This window comes from Amblyomma maculatum, chromosome 3, assembly GCF_055883805.1.
Source record: "Amblyomma maculatum isolate TAMU_Amacu chromosome 3, ASM5588380v1, whole genome shotgun sequence".
Classification (NCBI taxonomy): Eukaryota; Metazoa; Arthropoda; class Arachnida; order Ixodida; family Ixodidae; genus Amblyomma; species Amblyomma maculatum.
The window spans coordinates 198024215-198045079 of NC_139346.1; the positions used below are offsets into that span (position 1 = coordinate 198024215).

The 20865-nt window shown below is 41.8% G+C and overlaps 1 protein-coding gene across 2 annotated transcripts in view; it reads left to right on the forward strand.

Moving 5' to 3' along the window:
- LOC146197383 (DNA repair and recombination protein RAD54B-like) overlaps nt 1–20865 on the forward strand; it is a 33617-nt gene that overhangs the window by 1671 nt on the left and 11081 nt on the right. For both annotated transcript variants that reach the window (XM_084599193.1, XM_084599194.1), the window contains exons 2-17: nt 1440–1636; nt 3068–3191; nt 3314–3335; nt 3444–3498; nt 3590–3677; nt 6046–6160; nt 6800–6966; nt 7716–7870; nt 9484–9531; nt 9607–9688; nt 10051–10131; nt 11788–11940; nt 12540–12651; nt 13113–13292; nt 14220–14440; nt 19923–20093. In XM_084599193.1, coding sequence (XP_084455319.1) covers nt 1440–1636; nt 3068–3191; nt 3314–3335; nt 3444–3498; nt 3590–3677; nt 6046–6160; nt 6800–6966; nt 7716–7870; nt 9484–9531; nt 9607–9688; nt 10051–10131; nt 11788–11940; nt 12540–12651; nt 13113–13292; nt 14220–14440; nt 19923–20093 — 1971 coding nt within the window. The remainder of the gene's footprint in view (nt 1–1439; nt 1637–3067; nt 3192–3313; nt 3336–3443; nt 3499–3589; nt 3678–6045; nt 6161–6799; nt 6967–7715; nt 7871–9483; nt 9532–9606; nt 9689–10050; nt 10132–11787; nt 11941–12539; nt 12652–13112; nt 13293–14219; nt 14441–19922; nt 20094–20865) is intronic.

Here is a 20865-nt window from a genome sequence, read left to right on the forward strand (position 1 = left end):
TCGCCCAATCGCTACTTCTTTAATTATTAATTAGTGTCCTTCTAACCTCACACATGCCCAGCTGGGGTGGCGCAGTGGTTAGGGCGCTCGACCACTGTGCCCAGGGGTACGGAATCGAATCCCAGCCTCGGCAGCCGCTTTTTGTTTGAGGCGAGTAGCGAAGCGCCCGTGGGCTGTGCGATGTTAGTGCACGTTAAAGAACCCCTGGTGGTTTAAATTTCCAGAGTCCTCCACTATGGCGTTCCTCATAGCCTGAGTGAGTTGCTTTGGAACCTTCAACAGGATAGTTAAGCGGGCGAGTTGGTGATACATCATCCAAAAAAACAGCGCGAACAAGCGGGGATGACAGGAAGAAACCACAGGAACAAGCGCTGGTTCCTGTGGTTTACCTTAAACCCCACAAACCAAAACCAAACCATCTAGCCTCAACATCCTTATTAGGATGCAGTCATAAGCTACCACATTACATGAATGATTGTGGAATCACTGGCAATAATGCATTATTGCTGATATGGTTTTTTGTTGCTTTTGGTGCAATATTTTGGTGTCATTTCTTTCAGCTTATTACACCTATAACCTTCCGAAATCAAGGATATGCTGTCCACATTTTGAGCACTTTTGAAATGTGCATAAGGTCGGAACAGCAAAATAAATTAAAAAAAATGCTGCTCAGTGCTGTTTAGTGCTTTGTGAAAGCCATGACAGAAAGAAGACGCTATACTGGAGGCCTGAAAAGCGAGTGGGCCATGTTTTTAATTTAGATTTAGGCTCCTCTTCCTCCCAAGTTAGTGATCTGAAATCAAAGCATATGTGCGTTCACCACTCCGCTTTTTCTGTTCACTCCTCTGGCTCTGAAAAAATTCTTGTAGTACCTCAACAATTACACATATGATTATTGTTGGGTCCTTGTATGTACGCATTGTGACTCAACACTGTTTTCAATGTCTAAATCGAACTTCTTTTGACTGATTCCTGTCATAAGAAGTTATGTAATCGAATAAGCACATTTTATCTGCTTGAAAGCTGTCATGTTTGAAAAGTAAAAATGAAAAGCACTCACCAGAATCATACCAGTGCTACCGTAAAACACAAAGGTATCCATTTATAGAGAAAAAAACAATTTTCTGCATTCATTCTCATGCTTGGCTTGATATGTTTTTATACAAGGCTCTTCAAATTTCAGCACACTTTATTGCATCTCTGTTTGTTCACATTTTTGCCTAGTATATGAGGAATTCAAAAGTGTTCAGGTTGCATCCTTCGAATATATGGACCGAGCGCTTGAAGGCGACATGGCGTTGATTGCATTTGAGGAAGGCAGGGAGGGGATTTTTATTGTTCAGTGTTCGGTAAAGCGAAACTTTGGTGGTGGACAACTCTGTAGGCCACACACACCTGTGCGGAGCGTCTCATAAGCAACCTGGGCTTTCTGCTTCCAGTCATCTTCAGTGCCTCAGAATGCTGAGGTCGCATCTGATCGGAGTGCGTGCAAGAGAAGTGTTGGTGACATAATGAAACTCTTCGACCAAAGCTCAACAACTACCCAAGACGTGTCAAAGAGGGCACGGGTTGAAGAGTCAACTAATGAACTATTCCGGCACTCTCGTTCACCGCGTTGTGAGAGCCAGCTGCAAAGGTAACACATTTGTTCATCATACTGCAATAACATCCTAAGTTGTGATGTTATTTTCAATACAAAATTTGATGTGAGAAGCACAGTTCCTCTTAACAGGCTGAAGTTTAAGGATTTCACAGTTGACTTATCTGTATGACTTAGTTTTCATGTATAATATAGGAACCTTCTGTGAAGTACTCTTGGTGAACACATACCATGGCTCTAATTGCTGTGTGATAAACTGACTGAAACCTGTAGCTGCCTCTGCTTAGGTGTTCATATAAAGGGCCACTGGGTATTCTCTGTGATGTCTCTGTGACCTGCAGCTAGGAGCGGTGGCATCATTATTGTCCTTCTGAGTGGATTTTCCTGTCGGGGGCAGTATATGCAGCTGATGTATTTCTGAAAAGCTTACCTAATCTTATAATCAACAGCTGTGTTTAGCTGCATAGAAGTCCTTAGTGGTAATATGTCACAAGGGAAACTTTCTGCATTAATCCACCAACTAACGAGAATGTTAGCCTTGATTGAATGTTGTAAAGGGAGCACTCCATGCGACCATCAGTGATGCAGTTGGGGCCCTGCCTATATGGTCCTTCAAGTTTGTCCAGTGAGGGCAAAAAAAAGGCTTTTTTTTTTTACAATGGGAGTCATTTTACAGCTATGAAGCGTGCTCCCTCCTCCCTCAATCCAAGTTTTAGCATACTCCACCAATGCAGCTAACTATCCTATAAGGTATATAAGGTATATGTAAAGTAGAACTAAGGAGAAGCAAGCAGTTTGCACCATGCTCAGCATGATTTGTGCTGTCCACCCTCTCGGCAGCTTAGTGCTGTCTTTTGCTTATATCTTGCCAGCTGCACTCATCAGCGAGGTTTTGAACTTCATTCCGGACTATCTGTAGCCATACTTGAACAACCAATTAATGTATGGAGGTCATGTGAATGTTGCGACACCTGAGAGGTTTGTAGAAGCGCTATGGGACTTGAACCTGCAGATTGCTTTGGAAACATCAAAGCCAGTAACAAAGGAAAAGATTCGCAGTATGATGCAAGGCAAGGAGCTGTGTAGTACACTCTTCAGCAACCACAAACCACTAAGCATTATGTCTGCTATAAAAAGCAATAAAAATTAACAGAAAGAAGTTGCAGAATGTAACCTTCTTTTACTCTATGTATTTGGCATAACTTATTGTGGCTGTGTTTGCCATAGCGGCTCTATGCTATGTTAAAGAACCCCAGAACAGAAAAAGCAATGCAGCAGAGTAGTGTGTAGCAAAATGGCTCTTATAAATTTTTGCTCAAGCAGCGAATCTTGGCATTGCTTGGCTTTTCTTCCTGAGAGGAAGCTTTGCCTATCTTGGCAGCCTAACCTTGTTCTTGCACTAGTATCAGTGGGCCCTTAAAAATGTCAGAAGCATCCTTTCTTGAGTTAATCCCTTCATTTACACAGGACACCACCACCTATGTTGGCGCAAAGTCCGAGAGGAAGCCCATCACCTTTGCCATCGGCACCTCAGTCGACAAGCACAGCTCGTTACTTCAGCGTTGTCTGGTGCAAGAAGTCGATGAAGAAAGTGAGTTGTTTTCACTGGCCTAACATGCCTAGCTCACACAGTCTCCTTTGATATGAACAACCGTCTAAATCTTTGTTTCCTTCATGTTTATTTAATTTAATCTTTCATTCTTTTACCTCTAGCACAAGAAGTGGGAAGGTGATGGTAAGTGGCCACAAGTACTCTTGTTGCCGTCCTAATAGCTGTGCCTACAAAATGCCGTGTTTCCTTCAAATGAGTGAACTGGCAATTCTGGCATTTTTTTCCCTGCAGCCATACTCATTGTGAAAGGACGATCAGCCACCTTAAAAAGTCTCGAGGGAAAGGAGTGAGTGCTTGCAATACAGACTTATCAGTAAGAAGCATTTCACGCCCTCGCCTTTTTTTTCATGGAACGTTTTTGTTTATCTGAAATGCAGATTGGCCTCGACATTTGGATACATGGCGAAGGAGGTAGATGCCATCGAAGAAGGAAGTGTGTTCAGTGTTGGTGGCAAGGAATGCGAGGTATTGTGATGCCACACTAACTTGATGCTTCTCAGTAAGTGCTGTGAATGTGGCACAGTGTTTCTATAGTAAAATCTCTATAATTCAGCGAAACCACCGGGTAAAATATTCAAATTACCTGAGTGTTCGAATAATCAAATGTCCCTAAATATATCGTCAAAAATTATTTGCATTACAGTGTTTTTAATGAGTTCCTGGAGAATGTTTGTCTGTACATTTGAAATGAAACTAATTGACGACAATGTTTTTTTTACAGTTTTTTCAAGTGCCTTGCTTTGCATGCACTTTCGGGAATGTCGATGAATTGCTCTACAATCTTAGGTGCCTCTGTGGCCCTTTTCGCAGTGCGACGCAGTAGCAATGGTGCCTCGTCACAAGCAGCCGTATTCTGGTAATGAGGATGCCTCATGCACTAGATTTTACTTTACTGCGTTTCTCTGGTTCGCACTGTCAAGTTTGCACGGGTGGGTGCACAGTCTTTACCACTATAGTAACCATGATTTATGCTACCCCTCAAACTGTCAATCTCTGCAACACAAAGGCCTGACCTCATTCTTTAAGATGTGCTAGTTTTTGGGATGCCTTATGGGCTTCATAATGCGAGTGAGAAGCCAAACTTGCAAACTTATCACTTTTTCTAACGACATTGCATGCAAGAACATATTGTGAGCCCTCCACGGATCTTCTTTCATTTGTACATACCATGATCTTCTTCTTCCTCTTGTACATACCATCATCATCGTCCCGCGGCGCCGGCTCCGGCACGTGCTTGGGTTTTGTCCATCGGAATAAACGCCAGACACTGCATCCCTTGCCTTGCCGTCTCGACCTTGCCGTCTTGACCTGGCCTTCTTCCACAAGTGGTGGAGGTGAGACTTGATCCCCTTGCCGTTTTGTGCCCTGCCTCTCGCTGGAGCTACGTTGCGGTCGCTGTTTACCGCCTGCCATCATCGTTATGTCTACCGAGAGTACCTACGAATCGGCAGGACCCTCTACCTCGGCTGCACCACCCCCTCTGACTGTGCCCACACGACAACGCGACTCGCCGCTGTTTGCTGGTCGTCTTGTGGAAGAAGTCCAGGTCGAGACGGCAAGGTCGAGACGGCAAGGCAAGGGATGCCTTGTCTGGCGTTTATTCCGATGGACAAAACCCAAGCACGTGCCTGAGCCGGCACCGCGAGACGATGATGATGGTATGTACAAGAGGAAGAAGAAGATCATGGTATGTACAAATGAAAGAAGATCCGTGAAGGGCTCACAATATATTCACTGCAGCTTTGGTGCTTAATACCGTGCCACCATACGTAGACAAAGAATGTGTACCCTTACTGCGGCTGTCATATACAGCTGCTTGTGTTTTAATTCATGCACTTTCTCTCCAACCTTTTGCCCTGTTGAACTCTTGTAAGGCCAAATAGGCACCGCCTGTGAGCTGACTTGGGCATACCACAGGGCCAGGGCAGAGCTCTTTAGAGAGAAGAGAATGTTACTCTTCAACCAAATTCTTATGCGAGAACCAACGTTTATAGGATTGACTTAGCACCTTCGTCAGGGTTGATCGGGTGGTTGCAAGACGCACCTTTCACACCTTCTTTTGGTCCACTGACACAGTTTCTTGTGCAAAACCCCTGTGCTATCTCTTCCTCTAGCTACATCAGCAGACGAAAAATTTTCCACAAAGGCTTTGCTGGCAGACACTTCAACCGAGGGCGCTGTACGATTGTGGAAAGTTCTGGGGAATTTGAATCATCGCATCGACTTTGAGCATGCCAAGGCTGTTGAGCCAAGCCCAGCCTGTTCAAGTGACAGCATATAGAACCCTGGGACATTCAAAACACACCTGGAAGCATAAACCAGTCTCAAGGCTGCCTTCTGTCAGCATATGTCTATAGGCTTTGTGGCGCCGCAAAGGCTGTCCTCCTTGACCCCGCAAACATACACTGTTCGCACCATAACTGATTTGACTCAAACGGTGTCCACCATCTTACCCAGAAGAGTTTCAGCAAATAAGGAAATGTCTAAAAGTTGTCTCTGGCTCCTCTTCTCTCTAGAGTCCTTTTTTGACCATTTCTTGGCTTTGGCATCGGGAGTCTGAATCGTGTATTGGGAAGATATAAAATCCAATTTTCTCGGTGATAAATGCATCTTTTGTTGTCGACCAAACATCACAATAGCCAGACAGAGGCATAGAATTAATTTTTACTAAAATGAAATTTGATAGAGTTGTCCACAGTTTGTCTCCAAAGTGGTCAGACTGTTTGCCGAAGCAGCGCTATTTTACTTCTATTTTTTGTTTCTTGAAATGTGCAATTATAGTGGTGTTTTTTGGTGGAGGTTGATGGTTTTCATTTTGCTTCTGATGTTCCAGATTCAGGCGACCATATCTGCAGAAGAGTATCTTTCGGGACGTTGCTTCAGCGATGGTTTCATGCCCACTGCCACTCAGGAAGACTCCAGGCCATCAAGTTTGGCTCCTGCACAGAGTAAAAATAAAGCCTGATTTTTGCATCATTTTGCTTTTAGGTTTTTGTTTCTTTTTAGCACTGATATGTACAATAAACTTGAAAATGGCTACGAAACAGTTGTTTATGCTAGTGAACAACAAATGAAGACCTGCAGAGTACGAAATTCCTGCAAAAAAATCGAGATAAAAAGAAATTGGAGGGACATTTAAGTTCTGCACTTAAGGGTATGGCGCGACAGTGTGAATAACTCCCGTTGCCCAGATCCCCTTGCAGGTCTCATTTTGTGTACATGCTTAACCAATATCGCTTTAATTTGAGCCTCTATTATAACAATAATACTCATTACCATAAAGTCGTAAACAATCACATTATGTAAAAATCCACCTGGCATAGGTATAATGCCCCCCTTTAATCTCTCCCTACCATCCCAAAGGCGAAGCCAGAGTCGGCCATGTTATGTGGTCTCGTGACGTCGCACTACCAAATGACCAGTCTATGCATGGCTATGTTGGCTGCCAACCACCACTTGCCAGAGTCATGCCTGTGATTTGCCGTTCACAATGCTGTTGCCAGATTTTCTTTAACCCTATCATGTTAAAATATGAAATAAAAAATTTGTTCAGGAGTCTGAAGTTTTTTTTTTCTCTCATCTTGCAGAACCATCTGGACAGCCAGTTAGTGCAATCAAGTTCCCAGCTTTCAGAAGCCCTCATGTTGGCAGCATTCCATCTGGCACCAGTAACAAGAAAATCTTCAACCCGCCATCATCTCCTGTGATCAATCCAGACTCTTTAGTGATGCCCCGGCCAAACAATCTTCACCAAGTATGGGCGTTGCCTGCTCGATCATCAAATTTTGTGCAAAAAGATTGCAAGAGTTCCCCCCCCCTTTTTTTTTTCTAACATGGGTCGTAGAATTCTGTTTAAATGAACTTTAGGGAGACAGTTTATCGTTACCTGAAAAAAAAGCTCTACTTGCAAAGGTGTCCTTTTATAAATAATTTCGTCTAAAAAATAGGCCCTTTTTAACTCCGGGCACTTTCCTGTTAGCTTTTAGTTTAATCAGGTGTGAAATATCTTTTGTGGTTTAATTTGAAACTTTTTGTGCAGAGAGGTGTTGGTGTACACAGAGTCCTTTAAAATCTTGCTGTTTGGTCTCAAGACATGTAGCAATACTATTGGCTCGATACATGATTTCAGGTGTTGTTGGTAGTTACACATAATATTTTACTGTAGGTTACTAATAGTTCAATTACCTCATATTGTTTCTTATAGTACTAACAATGGCACCATCACGAGCCAAGCAATTTCCTGTGTAGTGTTCATGACGTAACCAAACTTGCGCCCTTCTGCCTAATTTTGTTTGCAGAAAATGATAATTGTGCCTCAAGTGGAAATGTGAGAAAAATAATTTTGTGTTAAAAAAAAAAATGACAGCATATTACTCTATATGCTATTGTTCAAGGGTCGTCAGAGAATGAATTGCATTGAACGTGGCTGGTATAAATTGTCTTAGTGCGGCCTGTATTTGCCTATTCACACTGCTTCATATTGTTAAAAACCACACTGTGCAGTGGGACCACAACAAAAAGAACCTTCCCGTGACGGATGTGGTGGTGGAAGAGTCACTCGCCCGTTGCTTGCGGCCTCACCAGCGTGAAGGCGTCGTCTTCCTCTACGAGTGCATCATGCAGATGCGGTCTTTCAATGGCTGCGGTGCGATTCTGGCGTAAGAGTTCATGTATCTGGTTGTTTTCTTTGCAGACTATAAACAGCTTGAGAACTGACTTAAAGCAACATTGGCTTACACAGCACTAAACTCGGGGATGCCATTGCAGTTCAGTGTTTGTGTGGCTACCTTCCGACCGATGAGAACTGAGAATGTGAACGCGGCATGTGTGTTCATGTGATCGACGTAAGCTAGCGCCATGTGGATGCTTCTCTGCTGGAAGGGGATTCCTGGTGAAAAGTGAAAAGTTCGGTTGCACTCCTTTTGTTGTTAACGCTTGATCTCATTGTTGGAGCAAAGAAGGGTTGCTGTGCAATTCAACTTCACGCAATAATTGTCTTTTGGTTGTGCTTACCTTAAAGCTAATCACACTTTTCATCTGGTATAAATCTTGTTTGTACTTTTCATGTCAATTGAGAGGGTGTGCATCATGCATTGATTAAGGTGGTAAAACATTGGAACTTGGGTTGCAATTCACAGCTTTGGGTGAGGTGTTGTTTAGTTAATGCTATCAGAGTGGCATCTTTGCATTACAAAGCACCTCGTTTGCACTTAAAAGTAGCAAGATGAAACAGCAGTGTGCACTGGAGACTACCAGTTTATAGCGCATATTGTTACTGTATACGATAGGATTAATTCATGACATTGCAGTAAAATTTCTTGTGGTGAGAGCAGTAACTCGGTGCCCCTTCCTTAACCGTCGACAAAGTCATAATCCATAACAGCGAATTGCGCTGTGGCTTCTCGGTGTGGCAGACATAAATTTAATTTGAATTTAGACTTATATATTTGCATCGTCATGGTGGTTGAGGGGTTAGGGCACTCGTACTGAGCCGGGATACCTGGGTTCAAACTGATGGTCGGAATTAAGCAGAGCCTCCCACTATGGCGCCTTGAGTCATTTTGGAATGTTGAACTCCTTAAATTAGAAAGCCAATAATTTTAATTTCAACTTTTAAATACAAAGTAAAATTCAAATTATAAATTTAAATTTAAACTAGAGTTTATATTAGAGTTTAAAATGTGACCTAATTTTGTTTTATATTTTACAGTTAAATATACATTTGAACTGTAGAATTGAAATTAAATTAAATGGTACATCATGTTTGCTCTCATTATTATTGCCAGCTAAATGCACTGTCATTTTTATTGCTAATGTCATCACTGTCATTATCACTAATTGCAGCATCATTGTTATCGCTAACTATCATCCTCACGGTAGACAAGGAGAATTATGATGTGCGTTTTACGATCTCGGGCATGGCGCAGTTGGTTACTGGGGGCATAGATCAAGAACTTAGCTTTCGTACGAACTCCCCAGAGAACGCAAGATAGCCTGACAGGATACGAGAGCTTCTGTGAGAGCTCATACTGTAATACCTCATGAACGTCTTCATTAATGAAGAAATGCAATTAGCATCTAGACTTTGTGGTGTTTCTTATTTATTTTTATTTATTTGATATTTATTTATTATTATTTTTTGTTTGAAGGAAAGGAAGCTGCATTTCTTTATAGCAGTCTCATCCAGCACTTGCAAACATAACTGCAAGTTTCATTTATGCGAGTGTTGTGTCCAAGCATAGCTTTCAGGACTGCTTGTTTCTCTTTCCAGAGATGAAATGGGCCTCGGGAAGACTCTGCAGTGTATTGCACTCATCTGGTGAGGCACTGACATTGGTGTGCGCAGCGGAGCAAGGGAATTTAGTGGTCACGCCAATGATGGCACTTTTTGCAGGACTCTTCTGAGACAGGGACCCTATGGAGGCCAGCCACTTCTGCGTAAAGTAATTGTTGTGACGCCAAGTAGCCTTGTCAAGGTAACGCATGAGGAGAGAGCGCTGAAATTATTATGCTTATTTGCCTTTCTGCTTCCATGTTGCTTTCCTGGTAGAGTTTGAGAAATTCTCGTTACTGGTGTTATGTTTACTCAAGCTAGGGCACCAGCTAGTGCCCATACCACTGATATTTTTGAGTAGCAATTTTATTCACAGTCATAGGCTTTCGTGCCAAAAATAACACTGAATTCTATTTTGCCTACTATTATACACTTTGTGTGTAGTGCATGCACATGCCCTGTCATCAACAAAGCTCCTGTTTTGCATATATGTGTATATATATTTATCATATATATATATATATATGTAGACCACATGGGGCTATTTGTGTACTTTCTGTGCAGAATTGGGTGAGAGAGTTCAAGAAGTGGCTGGTGAATAGAAATCTCAAGGTCTACCATGTTGACCAGAGCAACAAGATTGACGTGAGTAGAGCCATGCATTACCTCCGTTATTCGTTCACCATGTATTGGTGTGGGTGCCCATCGCGCTGTTTAAGTGTTCCAAATGAGATAGGCACCAAACAGGGATTATTTGCATTTATCCAGCAGCTTTGCCATTTGGTGCCTGAGTGAAGTCTTGCTTTTAACCTATGTTTTGGTATGAACATAACATTTCTTGTTTTGCTTAAAACGTTTGTACATTCACACTTGTAGGGAATATTTTTATGCATCTCGCTAATTCGTGGCCTTCAGCATTAATTAATTTATATTCACCCTCAGGGCTCAAGGGCTTTACAAAGAGAAGAGAGTTTGTCTAGATTTAACGAAAATGGCAAGAATAGCAATATAAACAAAATGACACTAAGGTAAGAACGACAATGATAAGTTTGTGACAGCATCATCACTGGCATAAAACCAGCAGCAATAATAACATCCTTATCAAATAAACAACAAACAAGCAGCACTGGAAGTAATATACTATCTTCAATACAGCTTAGTCTTAGGTAAAACAAGTAGTAGAGATTTGTTAAAAAAAATTTCTATATGTAACGATGGTTGTGAGGATAGTATTAAAGCAGTTGCAGCAACAAAGAAGCCAAACATCTTCAAAAACAGTAGAGTAAAAAGCCATCAATAATCATTACAAAATAGATTAGTTAGGGCTATGTGGAAAGCAATGCTGTCTGTGAATTGTTACAGGCAACCTCAAATCGGACACCCACATTGGCAACATTATCATGAAGGCATGTAATATGCTTTGTTTCCTTTAGCAAAAATTAAACGTGCAACTCGTGGTGTCAATCTTAAAGCATACTCCTCTTTAGTTAGACCATCTCTTGAGTATGCCTCAATAGTATGGGACCCATACTATAATAAGGACATTGCTAAACTAGAGCACATCCAGCACCTTTCTGCTAGATTTATTCTTTCTGATTATCGTGTAACATTCTTGGTCACTAATATGCTGAGTAAGCTGAACTCGTAATCCCTTAAAGTATGCCGTTTTGTGACCTTGGTGACAATGATGAGTGTTCAGAGCTTGCCTTGCTTGATTTTCTCTATCTAGCTTTCTTTTAGAGAGAGAGAAAGAGAGAATTGATTGATAGGAAGGAAAAGGTGCAGTACTGTCACACTTGTTTCTGTGGACACCTGAACCGTGCCGTAAGGCAAGGGAGGAAGGTGGGCGTGAAAGTGGAAAGAGAGAAAGAGGAGCCGTATTTGATGGCTACAGAGTAATTTCGACCACCTGGGGATCTTTTACGTGCACTGACATTGCACAGCACACGGATTCCTGTTCGTTTCGTCTCCGTCGAAATGCAGCCGCCAGCAGTCGGGATCGAACCAAGGTACTACTCCGGCACAGTAGTCGGGCATCTTAACCACTGCACCACCGCAGCAGGGCATTTCTTTTGACTTTTCTTGTGTAACAAAAGTTGAGGTAGTAATGAAGAAGCTACCTTCATATCCTGATCTCGTGCTGATGCGCTGTTTACCACTCGTATGGGTACCACAGCTCCCTTTGTGCAGTTTGGCTTGTTTGGGTCTGAATGAAGCCAGTGGGTGCTGGTCTTAGTTTGCACTTGTTTTGTTAGTTTCCACTCTCACCTGTGACTACCTTCCTCTTGTTTGCTTCCTCAGGTCTTCCTGAAGCAGCCGTCCCTCTATCCCGTGCTGGTCCTTTCTTATGAAATGTACATGCGTGCCAACAGCAGCCTGGCAGGTGTCACCTTTGACCTGCTCATTTGTGATGAAGCGCACAGATTAAAGAATGCAAACATCAAGACTACAGAGGTGAGTTGTGGCCAAAGTTGAGTTTGTGACTCACTCATGTAATTTATATACTTTTTCATTTCCTTGAAATTTGATCGTAGCTGTGATATTGCAGCATTCAGGCTGTGCTTGATAATCAGCTTTAAATTTTGTTACGTTAGCTAGCTCTTTTATCACTCGCCCTTCCAGTCATACAACATTATGTCAGTTGTGATGCTTCTCTCTTTCTTTTCCTTTAGAGGCGGAACTTTATTTTTTTAGTTGAATTTTTACTGCTTTGGTCTAGGTCGTTTTATGTGATGGTAATGAGTATCAATTGACACTTCATTTCTGGACAGGAATAAAGGAGTGAAAAGCTGTGTGTAAACATGCAGATTGCAAGTAAGAATAATATAACATATATATAGCTATGTATCTGTCTAATTATTGAGATTTTTTATAATTTCCCAGAAAAATGCTTTTTTTTTTTGTACTAAATGAAGGTATTGTTGTGGTTTCTGTGTGACGGTTAAAGTGACTGTCTTACTATGTAGATTATTTGCCAAATCACAGTATCAATGTTGCTGGCAGGTTAATGTGTGTGCTCTCTGTTCCACATTTTTACCTCCTCACCATTCCAGTCTCTGCAAAGCCTGGGAACACTGAGGAGAATCCTGTTGACAGGAACACCTGTTCAGAATGATCTCCAGGAATTTTTTGCGCTCGTTGACTTCTGTAACCCCGGGATACTAGGTATGCTCGTGCCTTGTTAGCATGCCTTCATGGGGGGGTTCTAATGGGGATACAAATCTGTGCTAGCAATTTTCTGCTACTGTTTCTATGGTTCCCGACTGCAATGCCTGTGAAGGGGCCATGATCCTAAAGGGCTAAAACTGCATGAATGAAAATTGCACCACGTCATTGACATTTAATGCAGTTGTGTTTCCGCACATTGCAAAATTTTGTTTTAAGCATTGCACTTGCTTATGCATGCTTTGGTGGCATACATGTATGACTGCATACTTACTGCCAATTCACTGAAGGCTAAGAACATTTCCAACCTTTTGCAGCATAGTGTGTCGTTCATATGTTCCATGATACAAGCATTCCACAGAGTCGTTATATAGTAGTGTGAATAGTGTGAACTAATCATGCACGGGCCGCGCGCTCCTACACAATTTAAGAGAGAAAGTAATCTTTTGTAACGGGTGCAGGCAAGGCATCCAGCTTTCGACGCCTCTACGAGGAGCCCATCCTGAGGTCTCAGCTTCCACACGCATCTGAAGAGGAGAAAGAACTGGGCCAGGCACGTGCCGATGAGCTCATGGAGGTCACTGCGCCGTTCATTCTCCGGCGGACACAAGATGTCATTCAGAGCTACCTTCCAGGCAAAGGTAGGCATTTGCCTTTGTGCCTCACATTCTAGTTAATTATTAACTTATTTGGAATACCTTGCAGGCTCCTGCATGAAGCATTGGGTAAGTGTGGTTATATGGGACATAAAAGTGCAGGTACACAGCATATGCATAAGAAATCGCAAAAGACCACAACTTGTGACGGAGAAGATGGTATTGCAGCAATCGTTTCAAAGTTAACTGAGAACATGTGTTTCGTAGTTGGTTGTGAAGTTATCTCTACATGCAATGCAAGGTTTTAAGGGAAAGGAGGAATGGCTTGGCTGCATTGACTTTCTTATAGAAGAGACATAAAATGCTAATGTAGTGCTATAAATGGACAAAAAGTGACCGCAGTTTTTTCAATACTTATCACCATACCACCTTGTTTCCTTGTCTCTGAGTCTTTATTTCCTCTGGCTACATGGGTTTTGAAACCTCATCGTACAAGGTGTAAGCAAGGATGCTTTTTTATATATACATAATCGTTCTGCAGAGCTTATAATTGCTCGAGGATTGATTACATGTGTGTTGGTACTTTTAATCTTGCCCACTGAGGACAAGGGTATTGAAAATGCTGAGCTTTCGATAAAATGATCGCCCGCTTGCTGCATACAGCTGTGCAGACTAAACAAGAAATGGTTGATCTGCTTGTTTTCAGAAGTATTGGCTTTGGAGCCATTTTTAACACTGTGGCCTTTTCTAATTTCAGTATTTTTTGTAATTTGTACATTTTATTGAAATAATTGATTTATTGACTGGTCGGTCGGTCGGTCGGTCGGTTTAACTTCTGACTAGTGCGTGAAATAAATATCTTATTTCCTTGTCATTGCTTTTTGTAATCACATCGCACTAGGAATGTGTTCATTTTTTTGCACTTTTCTTTTAAAGTTCAACACTTTTTTTTCTGTGTGGTTTGCTTTCCAGTGGAATATGTAGTGTTCTGCCGCCCCCAGCCACTGCAGCTGAGGCTTTACCAGAATCTGCTGGAAACAAATGTGGTGCGGGCCTGCCTGAGTAACTATCTGTCGACTGACGCTAACTGCCACCTAGCTTGCATCCTGGCTCTTCGAAAATTGTGTAACCATCCCCTCCTCATCACTGTCAAGGGTTTGGATGACAAGGATGAAGATGGAGGCTCTGGCTTGGTAAGAATCTTCGCTGCACTTCCACTTTCAAGGGCACTGGGGGCGACTGGGGTATCTTATCTCTGGTATCTTATCTCTGGTATCTTATCTCTGGTATCTTATCTCTGGTATCTTATCTCTGGTATCTTATCTCTGGTACCTTATCTCTGGTATCTTATCTCTGGTATCTTATCTCTGGTATCTTATCCCAGGTATCTTATCCCAGGTATAGATCTCACGCTCATGATGTCCTTATGGAAAGAGAAGGGTGGCCACAACTTCGTGTTAAATGGTAGTGCAGTCTGTGGCCTCTGGGAGCAAATTGGTGTCAATGCACGAATCACGAAATCAGTCATGGGTGGCAGCACTTGTTTCTTTTCTTTTTTTTTTCTCTAGCTTGCAAAAGCTCTGTTTTTAGTGAGAATTACTTCTTTGTCATTAGAACAAAGTAACTTGGCCATACAGGTCAAATTCTAATTGCTCTTGGTGTCTCTTAACTCTTGCAAAAAGCAATTTACCACTTTCTGGCTTGGAATTTTGCATTAGCCTGGTCATGAGGGGCATTTATTTTTTATTTTAAAGCCCAAGGCAGCTCAGGTCATGAGAGATGTCATAATGGAGGACTTCAGAAGTTTCAATCAACTGGGGTTCTTTAACATGGATTGACATTGCACCTAATGTGGTCACCATTGCTGATTTCAAGTAGTTGAAATAACATGCTATGCCGTCATGTAACTCAGTTACCTTCGCACAATCGCATAATGCAGTAGTTCACGATGTAACTCTGTTGTAATACTCCCCTCATTTTACATTAGACTGTAGCAAGGAAAGAAATTGGAAGTGCACACTATTTGTGAGTCTAAACAAAGCTGGGGCGCTTGCTGCAGAAGGGTGCCAGCTCCGGAGTGAAGGTGGCCGGACTCTAAGGCTTTATGTTGCTTGAAAGGGAAAAGCGCACACGCAGGGCAAAGAGAGGAACAAACAACACAAGTGCCAACTTACAACTGAAGTTTATTTGAAAGAAGCGCACACATCAAGTAGTCTCGAGGTAAGCTGTCAGCTGCCTCTCTGATTGAAAAAGTAATCATATCTTTCTTGGAACACTTTTTAATCCTTTTATATAAAGTTCTAGCCATTTTCTTCATTTTACCGCACTGCATGCCTATTATCCATCCTTCACCTACACCTGTTGGTTTTTTTTCTCGCATCACTCATCATTCTTTGTTGAAACTTTTATGGATTTTAAGATCTTTAATTTTATTGCTTTCTTCTGCCCCTTTACACCACCCCTGACGTTGACTCAGCTGACAGCTTGCCTCGAGACCACTTAATGTGTGTGCTTCTTTTGAATAAACTTCAGTTGTAAGTCAGCGCCTATGTTATTCGTTCCTCTCTTCGTCCTGTGTTTGCGCTGTTCCCTTTCAAGCAATCGAGAGCAGGGCTTAAAGTTGGGGGGGGGGGGAAGGGGTGTCTTGGGGGGGTCTGAAACCCCCCAGTAATATTTAAGAAGGGTCCGAGACCCCTCAAGCTTGAATGTATAAGGACTGTATGAATGAATACAAAGCAGGCAATAATTTTTATTCTTGTCAGTGGTATAATCGGAAGACATCTTCTATGGCGTTTCGACAGTTTCACAGTGAGTATTAATAAAAACCACTAACACGTATTCGAGAACTGGAGATGGAGAAAAATAATGCTTTCTCCCCTTTGTATAAAACTATTTGCAAAACAGGCAACCAGCCGCTTTCTCTTTTTCCCTCCTTTTTCTCCTTTCCACCAGTGCTCGGATCCCCCCTTCGATGGAGCCAGACTTTAAGCACTGAGTGAATGCTACCATGTTTTAGCTTGACGTTTAGTGCCGCTCATCATTCTTTCATTCATTCAATTAATCAATCAGTCAATCAATTAACCGGTGCACATTACTCTAATAATGGGCGAAGATGATTGTAACCACATATGCTCTTTTATCCAAAATGTCCAAGCTTAGTCAAGGGGCCGTTGAAGGGCTCGGAGGCATCTTTCTGCAAATTTTGTATGTAATTTGACAACACTGAAACAAGCTAGGAGGTGAAACCAACAATTTGTTTGTAGAAATGCTTAAAGCCCTCTTTCATTTTGAGGCTTATGGAAAGTATGGTAACATATGTTTCCTATGAAGCAGGGAGTATACATATTGGACGGTAGAGCCACACAGAAGCGTAACTGTAAGGTCTTTAGGTGTGTAATGTAGAGAAATAGTGGTACAGCTGACTGCCATTGATTACAGCCTCGAATAGGGGCTGGTAATCTGTTTGAACGTGTGGATTTTGAAATGCTTTGTTAAATGATCTCTTGGTTTTGATGGCGCCAAATATGTGCAGTTTCAATTAATTGGTTGTTTTAATTAAACTAGTTTAAGCTAACGATACTCTACTGTAGCTATAAATAGTTTTTTTTTTTTTTTTTTTGCTTAGAAAATGCAAGGTTTAGAGGAGCCTTCAGGTTTATAAGCTGCTGTATTTGAACATGAATAAATAAATATGAACCCAACTCGCTACCATAAAAGATAAATTACCTGCCACAGCGACTCTATGCCTTTGGTGTTTGGTTGCGGTTTCCGAAGTCGCAAGATTGAATCCTGTCTGCTGTGGCTGCATTTCGATGGAGGAAAAATGCTGAAAAGCTTGTGCAAGACATCTGCTGTATATTGTTAGCATGCATTAGGGCATCTTGGGAACTCTAAAGTTAAACCAAAGCTCTCCACTAAGTTGCCTCTCATATCTCATGTGTCTCTTTGGGTCATCAAACCCCACAATGCACTCATTATGATCATTAAACTGTAAAAGCTTTAAAACCCTTTAAAATGAAATTTCTGATGTGTTGGAGTGACAATCTCGCACATTACAGGGCTGTTTCTTTCCTTAACACCATTTGGAATTTGAGAAGGTGGCTGGCACCTTCACCAGGTGGTCTGACAATTGTCGGTGGTAACCTGCTGTAATGCCTAATTTGCCACGTGTCCTAGTAAAACTTTGGATGGCTGTTAGGATTCAAAAACATTTCACCTTAATCAAACCTTGAACCCAATTGAGCGCCATCACTTTCCCCCACGATGCCCCATGGCCCTTTAACAGTGGAACAGGAAAATGAGTGTTGAAGAGTGATCTTTTGTGGATCATTACCAGTAGCAACCTAATGTTTTTAGACAGTTCATGCTCAGCAGTCTTGCAGTCTGTAATACAGTCAAACCTTATTGACACATTCCCGGTTCATACGATTTTCCATTTTATATGCTCAAAATCGCAAGCAATAAAAAATCTACCATAGTGTTGAATTTTTTTTCTTCCGGTTAATATATTCCCGGATAACATGCCTCCCTGGTTACTATGTTCAAAATGTCGACAAATAGTGGTCATATAATACGTTTTACGATCAACCATACATGTGCTAACGAGCACTGGCGACACAAAAGATTGAACAGTAGCACCCGCCACAGTTACTTTCCTGCGGTACCTCGATGCCCCATGGTCCTTTAACAGCGGAACAGGAAAATGAGTGTTGAAGAGTGATCTTTTGTGGATCATTACCAGTAGCAACCTAATGTTTTTAGACAGTTCATGCTCAGCAGTCTTGCAGTCTGTAATACAGTTAAACCTTATTGACACATTCCCGGTTCATACGATTTTCCATTTTATATGCTCAAAATCGCAAGCAATAAAAAATCTACCATAGTGTTGAATTTTTTTTCTTCCGGTTAATATATTCCCGGATAACATGCCTCCCCGGTTACTATGTTCAAAATGTCGACAAATAGTGGTCATATAATACGTTTTACGATCAACCATACATGTGCTAACGAGCACTGGCGACACAAAAGATTGAACAGTAGCACCCGCCACAGTTACTTTCCTGCGGTACCTAGGTGCAAAGGGGCGAAGCATCAAAGAAAGCCAATGAGCCAAAATACGAGGCGTCCGTTCCCGCGGCAACATGACTTCATGGGGAAAAATGCGGTGGCGTCTTTGCAGCGCCTCAGGGACATAGAGGTGAACCATTCGAGAACTATAACTATTTGCTTGCATAAGAGCAGGCCAAAACTGCGACCACTGTAAGCCATCGCGATGGCTTCTACACATGTGAATGGCGTAAGGGGGCAAAGCATCCGTAAGCAACCAAGGAAGCGATACCAGCTCGTCATTGCCTTCTACGAACCGAATTTGTTACTAAATCTCCTCAGTGCTTAGGACAACGCAAATACGAACTGAAATCTTTGAGGTCTAAAAAAAGGAGTTCTTCATACATTATGTCGCTAATCTCTCTTATGCAGTGAATGCTTTTGTACCTGATGCATTCAACAGTCAATTTTTACAAAATCAGGCAGTTCGGATTATATGTTTTCTGGGCTAATACACTTGCCCCCCGCATTTATTAAAAGTCGTATCAACAAGGTTTTACGAGGTGTGTATCTGTAGCACGGGAATAGTACCTTTGATTAATGACTTCAGTATGTTTATGATTTCCTGTTCTTTTTTTGCAAGCGTCGACCAAGATTTGTGATGTGATCACAGAATCTGTCTTCGACCTGACCTCAAATGATACCTAGGGATAGGAGAAATGGAATAGCAGTAATTCATGCCATTGTGCCAGGATATTCCTAGGTACAAATGTTGTGACTTACCACATGGACCTTAAGATTATCTGTGTAATGGAAATGAACATAACCAGTACCAGTGCTCACTCTGAGAATGCTTAGAGTTGAGGGTGCTGGCTTACTGTGCAACATGAGTGAAATGAGAAAGACATGGTGAAATGTATGCTTCTAACTACCTTCCCAGAGCTGTTAAAGGCAGAAGAGTAGGTGCTGTTATTGGACGCACTTGATAAAACATTCGTCAAACACGCCATCATTTTCATGAGAGTGGACAATGTTCATATGGCTGATGGGTATTTTGATAAAAGAACAAATATTGCCATTGACTTTTGTTATACATACTTTCTTTTTCATTGCTTCTTGTGCTTTTTTCCTTGGTTATCAACAAGCTGTCGAAATCTGTTTCTGTGTCATTTATTACTGTTCATGAAGTTGTGTATCAGTAATCTCAAACATTCTGAGTAGTGTTTAGAGTCCAGCTGGCAGAACTCTGCCATTCAGGTTCTGAGTGCTTCAGAGTGCATACTTGGCCATCACCACTGCTCAGCTTCTTTCTTCATTTAAACTTCTTTAATTCAGCTTCTTTCGTGCTATCATGTGCACATGATTCCACCTGAAAATATATGTGAAATACATATATATAAATGAAAATGTATTCTTGACTTCTACGCTAGCCTGAATGCTGCCACCGCAATGTGATGATGCGATGATGCCAGTGGCTACATCATCAGGTTCTCTGGTGCATGCAGTTACAGCTTTGGCAGCCTATCATGCAGTTGCTGTACTTGACCATTTTATCCTTATCTTAGCTATTATTTCCTGGTTAGACTAGTTACATTTCTCTTCCTGATAATCGCTGCCTTGACTTTGCAGGCCTTGTTGCGTGCTGAGGCCCACCAAAGCCTTTCATCGGACTTTGAGTCATTGGAATGCACAGACCTCGAGGCGAGTTCTGGCAAACTCATGGTTCTGGCAGCCATTCTTCGTTCCCTCTGGAGTTCTTCACCCCGGGAACGAATAGTCCTGGTCTCTAACTTTACAAAGGTGATACTAAACACAAGCGAAATTCATGACAGAATTATTGTACTAATTTCTTTTTTTGCACTACAAGGGAAGCGTAAATAAAATGCTGCTGCTTCAGAATGAATGTAGCACTACAACCTCATATCGCACTAAAACTCATTGTATGTGCTATGCAACAGATCAGTGTCTTTTCTTTCTTGGTAGAGTGATTGTTGGTAGAGCAACAAATACTAGCATCCAGAGTGATTATAATTGAAAAGCTGACATCACAATGACATTAGCAGTAAAAGTTTTGTGTTCTTGTTCCATTCACATTCATGTTTATGATCAGTAAAAAAAGGTATCTTTGTACTCAACACTACTTAATATGCTTCAATGCTTTCTGGAATACTTTCAGTTTAGACAGTGGTATTTCTGGTGCCGGTGTCTGCCTGTGACAGCAAAAGTTTATTGGCATACTTGTAATGCTTTCCTTGCTTCCTCTTGCTTTTACAATCTTTCCTGTATTCATGGTGGTCGCTGACTTCTTGTCACTTGTACCTCTGAGAGTAGTAGCCCTTCAACTGCCTCTGAGGAGTTTTAATGTGGTCCAGTATAAAAGCTCTCATCTGGTTTCATGCTGGAAGCATAAAAGTGATTAGTGTGACTTAGTATGTTCAGTATGGAGATACCACATACCAGTACACCACATACAAAACGTATTCATGTGTAACTACGGTGCAAACAGGGTAGCGTTGAGAAGCCGTTCTAATGACAGAGCCAGGGCGGTCGCTTAGGAGAAAAAATTTTTACA